The 8,223-nt window shown below is 41.4% G+C and overlaps 1 protein-coding gene across 1 annotated transcript in view; it reads right to left on the minus strand.

Annotated features, from left to right (window-relative positions):
* The window catches only part of supt16h (SPT16 homolog, facilitates chromatin remodeling subunit), a 44,886-nt gene extending 36,663 nt beyond the window's left edge, over positions 1–8,223 (minus strand). Inside the window, exons 1-2 of the mRNA XM_083772313.1 lie at positions 7,997–8,223; positions 6,129–6,221 (exon numbers count right to left, since the gene is read on the minus strand). Coding sequence (XP_083628439.1) covers positions 6,129–6,221; positions 7,997–8,062 — 159 coding nt within the window. The 5' untranslated portion in view covers positions 8,063–8,223. The remainder of the gene's footprint in view (positions 1–6,128; positions 6,222–7,996) is intronic.

Genomic DNA, 8,223 nt, shown 5'->3' on the forward strand with positions numbered 1-8,223 from the left:
AACTCGTAGCCAAACAGCCATGTCTGAAAACAAGAGAGGAAAACCATGTTGGTGTCTGTCAACTCGTAGCCAAACAGCCATGTCTGAAAACAAGAGAGGAAAACCATGTTGTTGTCTGTCAACTCGTAGCCAAACAGCCATGTCTGAAAACAAGAGAGGAAAACCATGTTGGTGTCCGTCAACTCGTAGCCAAACAGCCATGTCTGAAAACAAGAGAGGAAAACCATGTTGGTGTCTGTCAACTCGTAGCCAAACAGCCATGTCTAAAAACAGAGAGAGTAAAACCATGTTGTTGTCTGTCAACTCGTAGCCAAACAGCCAAGTCTAAAAACAGAGGAAAACCATGATGGTGTCTGTCAACTCATAGCCAAACAGCCATGTCTAAAAACAGAGAGAGTAAAACCATGTTGTTGTCTGTCAACTCGTAGCCAAACAGCCATGTCTGAAAACAGAGAGAGGAAAACCATGTTGGTGTCCGTCAACTCGTAGCCAAACAGCCATGTCTGAAAAATGGAGGAAAACCATGTTGTTGTCTGTCAACTCGAAACAAAGAGTAAAACCATGTTGTTGTCTGTCAACTCGTAGCCAAACAGCCATGTCTGAAAACAGAGAGAGGAAAACCATGTTGTTGTCTGTCAACTCGTAGCCAAACAGCCATGTCTGAAAACAGAGAGGGGAAAACCATGTTGGTGTCCGTCAACTCGTAGCCAAACAGCCATGTCTGAAAACAAGAGAGGAAAACCATGTTGTTGTCTGTCAACTCGTAGCCAAACAGCTATGTCTAAAAAAAAACACGAAATATACAGCTTCATTCTGTGATATACAACAGTGGTTCCCAAACGTTTTCATGTCAAGGACCCCCAAATTGACGGCAATTAGCCCCGCGGACCACCCATTTGAAAAGGATTTGTACGGCTCTAGCAGTGATTCTCAACCATTTCCATTTCAAGGACCTCCAGTTTGACATGTTAGTCTACAGACCCCCATTTAGGCTTGACGTCGAAATTTTTAAAATGTATTTTAAAAAATACCTCATGTTTCTATTTAGTGGTTCTCAATATTTCATGTCAAGGACCCCCAAAAATATATGAAATTGGCCGCTGACCCCATCTGAAAATGTGTTGTTTCAGGGACCACCTCCCAGAAGCAAAGATTTGAGTTAAAAACGTTCGCTCTGAAAGAGTATATATTCAAAGCTTTGCACAACATGTTCATGATTTTTTTTAAATAGCAGACCTACAAGCTCGTAGCGCGGTGGCGCCCTATGAGCTTGTAGATCTGCTATTTTTCAATAGCTAAATTATAACATAATTAGGGATGCACCGAAAGGGAAATTCTTGGCCGAAACCGAATACAGGAAACAGTTGGCCGAAAACCGAATACCGAATAGCCGAATACATATTTGTTGTAAAGCTACCTGATTATGGCAAAAGACATGATTATGGCAAAACCTAACTTAAATAATAAACACTTATGGGTCCATTAAAGAAACATCTAATTAATTGGAGGCTTTGTGATTAATTAATCTCAATTAATCACATTTTAATCGCATAGCAATAGGCCTATTTGACCTGAGCAGTGAGCTTTTTTTTTCTACATAAGCATAGGCAATAAAACAAGTAGTAATAATAATAGTGATAATAATATTATTTATATAAAGCTTCTCTGAGTACTTAGACACTTTTCAAGGAGAACATGAGAAAACAAATAAAAACAACTTTATTAGAGAAAAACTAAGACTATGGAATAAAATTAATTAAAGTGGAATGAGATAGCAATATTCCAGAGGTGGGTTTGAATTTATAGGTGGTGGCATGTCTCTGAGTTTTGGGAAGTGCATTATAGTTGTGGACAGTGAAACCCTGACCATTAAACATGGGCAGACGCAACGATACAGTATCATTCATTGTTAAAGCTCCAAATGATATTCCCATTCGTCTTTGTGTCTGCCCGTGTAAACGCAGCAGCAAGTGTGAGGTGTTGGGGAACGGATGGAAAGTACATAGTGTTAAAACTAACGTTAGCTCCCATGCTAGCTATAGCTTCCCTCGTCAACAGACCACCCGTCCACAGATCGGGTGGAAGAGCTGCTGATATCACGTTGCTTGTGCCCGTGGATGGGAAATAAGATTTAAAAGGCTATGGAAGCGTGGATGAAAGCACATATGTATGCAATAAAGTTGTGTCGGATCTGCCTATGCATTGAAGCATTCCGTGACTGCTGCTCGTGTGTTGTGTTGTGACTGCTGGCTGCTGCCGGCTGAGCTGATGCATAGTTAATGAGCGTCATAAGCATGCGCCCTCCCTGCGCTGAAAGTAGCAGATGTACAAGCTATCTACCCGTCGCAAGGCACAGCGCGTTGGGCTTGTACATCTTTGTTTTTCCCGCAGTTTAGTTCGATTCACAACTTTAGGACCACTACTACTATTCGGTGATATTTTTCGGCTTATTTGAGCCGAAACCGAATAGGCCGAAAATACATTTTTTGCCATTTTCGGCCGAATATTTTCGGTGGCCAAATTTTCGGTGCATCCCTAAACATAATGTTTAAAACACCAAAAGGGGTTCCCGCCCAAAATGGGTTAAGGGCATTTGAATTTCTGGGACCCCCAATTTATATTGTAAAATCAATGTTAATTTCACACTGCAGAGTGTACAAATGGAACCACGTTATTACATGGTTTGGTTGAATGCTTGATTCCGATCAATCGGTCAATCGTCAAATTCAGCGGTGTGTTATGTCTTGATAACAGACCGCTCCGCTCTATAACAGACCGATGCCTAATCAAACCCTCTGAGCACCAGCTGCGCCCCGCTTGATTTACTGCCGTTTCCAACATGACAGCCATGTAAACACACAGTGTCATTTACAGCTAAACGTTGCTCTCAAAAAACGTTTTTGAAAACATTTGACCTAGAAATAGACGAAGCAGTAAAACCCGGAAATGGATTCTATTTGATCAACTCACTTCCTTGTTTTTCGACAGTGCTGCAGCTGGGCAGACGCTGGCCAGTGGCGACACTTATGGAATACTTTCATTACCGCAAGCAAGGAAATACCTAGTTTTTTCTGTGTTTTGGGTCAATTTATTAATTTAAGTATTAAAGGGGCATTCCACTCATTTTCAACATTTTACTAGGTCAGGGGTGGGCAACCCAAGATGTTGAATGAGCCATTTTCGACCAAAAAAATTAATTCAAAATCTATCTGGAGCCGCAACATTTTTTTAGCCATAAAATGCTTATATAATGAAGACAAAAGGGCTGCAAGTGGATATTAGCCTATCTATCAAAATAAAAAGTGCGCTATGGTTTAACTTTCATTACGGGCCCGTTCGGAAATAGCGCACTGAGCGCACTGTGCAATGCAAACTAATATAGGCGAGTGCGCTCCCGGTGCGCATTTCCGAACGCAGTCAACGCACCCTCCATTATTATGCCATGTTTTTTGCATTGTGTTCTTACCCGTTTAATGTGATTTCTGTGTGTGGACATCGCTGGAGAGCTTCTCAACACTGGGCACGTAAAATGTCACTTTAATCTTCACACACAACTGCGCAGGCTCTCATCGGTGAGGCGTGTGCGGTATTTGGATTTAATGTAGTTCATGTTTGAGAATATCTGCTCACAACGTTACTCCACAAATACTCCAAATGCGAGTTTCTTCATGTTCACATAATTGTCTGGAAGAGCATTCCATGATGTTTTCCACACAAGTGTGTCGTGTTTTGGGAGGTTTACAATATCGGTATTTGCCTGTATGCTTAATCTGCAGTGACAAACTATCAAACAATAAAAAAGTAACGTTGAAAGACATTTCCAGGGAAAGCATGCTAAGTTTGCATGAATGAGAGAAAGAGGGCTGTTGCAGTCACAGAACTGCTGAAGAAAGCAGAAGGGAGCAAAGTCAGCAAACTATAACTTTTAAGAAGTGGATCGCAATCATCGCAGCTTTAGACTCCACCACTGCTGGCTGCTGCTATAGTTTCGTTGCAACACGGGAGATAATACAACGTCTATATGACTCCTTCATATACTGTAGTCACCGTCTGTGAACGGCTTGCCACGTTTTATTTATTGTTTGATAAGTTTGTCACTGCAGATTTAGCCATGGTGCGTCATGGCAACTGCAGCCTGTTTTATGCAATCGCTACATTTACATTGTAAACGTGTACATAAACATTCAGATTCCAAATATAAAGTACTCGCCACGTGTGCCACTGGTGTTAGAATGTTGCTGGTACAGCGATTAGCATTTCTGCATCCCGCGTTGTTTAATAAAAAGCATTTTTATCCGAGCTGTTATTTTGCCATTGGCTTTCAACTACGCGCCCCCAACCGGTGTGCAACTGTGGATTTCCCAACCCCGTTTGAGACAAGTAGCCGGGGCGCTCGGATAAAAATGCTTTTTATTAAACAACGCGGGATGCAGCAATGCTAATCACTGTACCAGCAAATTTCTAACCCCCGTGGCACATGTGGCGAGGACCTTATTTGAAATCGGAATGTTTATATACACGTTTGGACTGCGATTGCGTAAAACAGGCTGCTGTTGCGTCATGGGATACTGCAGATTAAGCATACAGGCAATCCATCTTCTGCATTGGCTGTGAAGGCATAAGCGTCTGTCCACGAATTGTTAAATCCTCTGTTTTCGTCGGCTATCTTTCTTTTTCTCCCTGTAGATGTAGAAGCCATAGCGTAGCAGGCACCAGCCTCACACACCCACCGGATGGTTTATAATAGTCAGTGTCAGGCGCGCAGCATGCGAGTGTGTCGCATGCTATGACGCGAATTTTAGTTGACATTATTGAAACTTAATATTTATTCTACACATTTTTACAAAATTGGGAAACTTAAGAATGTTTCTGTCACGTTTTGCCTCCTACAGAAACCATAAATGAAAAATAAAAATGTGAAAAAATAAACATTTATACATTTTCATCGATTTTTTTGTAATGCTACAGAGAGCCACCAGGGGAGTGCTCAAGAGCCGCATGCGGCTCTAGAGCCGCCGGTTGCCGACCCCTGTACTAGGTCATGAATATACATTAGAGCTGTTGTGTGGAAATAATAAAAAGTCCCCCCATTCTGTGTTTCCTAGAACTGGAGGTCTGAAAATAATCATTAACATGGTGAATCACATCTTGATGACATCATCAAGATGTGATTCACCATGTTAATGATTGGAATGTAAATGAGTGGAATGCCCCTTTAAGTAGCCATGTAATAAGCGGGATGACATCTGGCTAGGTGGTCGTTGTCTGTGGTTAAACTCCCTGTTGGTGATCAATTATCTCCTGACAACGACCGCTAGGCAGACATTATCCCTTACATAACAAACTAGCCATGACAACTACGAAACAATGACTACAACATGATGTAACGATATCATCCTGATGACTACAAAACAATGACTACAACATGACGTAACGATATCGTCCTGATGACTACAAAACAATGACTACAACATGACATAGTGATATCATCCTGATGACTACAAAACAATGACTACAACATGACGTAGCGATATCATCCTGATGACTACAAAACAATGACTACAACATGACGTAGCGATATCATCCACTCCCGACCGGATCATAAACCCGAAAAGGAATGCTTCCCAGGCCATGTACCATTACGGAGCTATTGTTACGATGTCTCTGCACCAATGAGTGTGGTTCACTTTGTGAAAAGAGGATCAGTGTAAAACACTGTTAAATGGTGCATTTATATAGCGCTTTTATCCAAGGTGCTTCACATAGATTGTGCATTACATTCACACACCTTTACAGATATTGTGCATTACATTCACACACACACATTCACACACCTTTACAGAGATTGTGCATTACATTCACACACACATTCACACACCTTTACATAGAATTGTGCATTACATTCACCCATTCACACACCGATGGCGGGGGAAACCATGCAAGGCACCAACCAGCACATCGGGAGCAATCAGGGGTTCAGAGTCTTGCTCAAGGACACTTCCACACTAACTCTGGGATTGAACTGGGAACCTTGTGGTTCCAATCCGGCCACTCTACCACTGAGCCACCGCCGCCCCACTGTTGAAGTGAATGAGGTAATAATAATAATAATAATAATAATGGTGTACCTGTAGAGCTGTTGATTTGGCGTATACTATCTCCTCGTCCACTCCGACAGAAACCACCAGAGCGTCCACTTTGCCAAATTCATCTTCACCTTTCTGTCAACGCACAGATTGACAAAACACTCATGTTGATCTGCTGTAGTTAACCCATTCTGACCTGAGATCAGATTCTAAAAATGTCTTCTACATCCTGACAGTTTTCTGAAAAAGCTATGTTTCTATGTCAGTCGTTCTTTGATTTTTCAAAATATACAAGCTCATAGCGCGCCACCGAGTGGCGCGCTATGAGCTTGTAGATCTGCTATTTTTCAATAGCTAAAGCATAACATGATGCTAACACCAAAAGGGGTTCCCGCCCAGAATGGGTATACACATTACACAAACACATGTTTATTTTACAAATCCCCAAAGTTAGTTACCAATAAATAAAACACATCAACAGCTGTTCAAAGTCTCCCTCAAAACCCACCTTGTCAGACTCGCTTTCCCTGCCTAAATAAAATCCCCCTTTTAATTTTTTTTTCTTTACTTTAACTATAGTTCATTCGATGTGTTGTGTCGTGCATTATTTATTGTATGCATGAATAATTTGTGTTATAAAAGCTACAGTTACTGAGGGACAGTTTATTTCAGATGCAGGCATGCTTGTTTATCATTACTAAGAAAACAGAAATTGACTGGAAGCATCTTGAGATTCTTGACACTGAACACATTTACATTTGACCAGGCTTTTGTGTGTGTGTGTGTGTGTGTGTGTGTGTGTGTGTGTGTGTGTGTGTGTGTGTGTGTGTGTGTGTGTGCAGGAAATGTGGGGTTTATAATAAATACTGGTGTGCACTATAATATTGCATATCAGGTTGCATTGGCTAGAAATGCATAAAAAACATACTTTTTGTTCTTAATTTAATGTGAAGCACATATTCAGTTTAGTGTGTGTGTGTGTGTGTGTGCTATCCAAGTAAATTGATTATGAACTGCAAGGAAATTACATAATAATCAATGATGCAAAACCTGCAGTTTAAATCATTGCGTGTTGTTTTGTCCACAAACATGTTATTTATAGATAAATGATGTGACGTTAATAAAAATAAAACACTTTATAGTTATATTATACAGACAGTAGCTCTGAACACTGGGCTAGCTGTGTGTTAGCCTGTTAGCATGCTAACATGCTAACACGCTAGCTAGTAGCTAACGTGGTACTAGACAAGAAGAAAAAGAAAACACCATGGATACAGAGAGTGACGTCACGACGACCCGCATCGCGCGTGGCGCCAGTTTGACAAGACACGTTATATAACTTATAATGTTTATTAATGTATTCCACCTCGTTTCACTGCTCTTTACAAGCCTTTCTTTAAAACAATTAATTAAAAAAAAAGTATTTTAGAACATTATAATAAAGTCATCATTACGTCAAATTAAAAGGCATGTTTTTTGTATTTAAAGGAAAGTTAAAATGACAGCGCGACAAACGTATTGTGGTGGTAATGGTGTGTGTCGCTTAGTGCAGACGTCACGCACGCATCCTTTCCCCATTTCATGTTAGCCCCAACAACACAACAAGAAGCTAAAGATAAAAGCTACCATGTTTATAAACGTGAATGAAACGCTTCAGCCGCATTGTAAACAAACACACATACATGTCCATGTCCTACACGGTGTCGTTAATGTCCTCTCTGGTGTAGGACATCTAGGAGACAAGGAGGGACATGGTGGTCATCATGAGGCCCACACACTGCCCCACTTTCCCCCCTCTTCCTAACATGGCTAACCCACACTGGACAGAGCTGCTGCTAGCTGCTGCTAGCTGGAGGAATATTATTAATATTATTAATAATAATAATGATGATAATGAGTTGTATCGTTACCTTCCAGTTGCTGTAGAGCCGTTTGATCCTGCGGTAGTACGCCTCCTTGTCCAGGTTCACCGCCATGCTGACAGTCAGACAGTCACAGACACTCTGCTTCCTAAAAGCACCGAGGAGGAGGAGGAGGAGGAGGATGGGACTGTGGTGGCTGCTTTCTAAAACACTCTCCTCTCCTCTCACTACGGTGGTTCCCCTGGTCTACTGCTCTCCTCTCCTCTCCTCTCACC

The sequence above is a fragment of the Protomyctophum parallelum genome (assembly GCF_964188405.1).
Source record: "Protomyctophum parallelum genome assembly, chromosome: 8".
In the NCBI taxonomy this organism is placed as follows: Eukaryota; Metazoa; Chordata; class Actinopteri; order Myctophiformes; family Myctophidae; genus Protomyctophum; species Protomyctophum parallelum.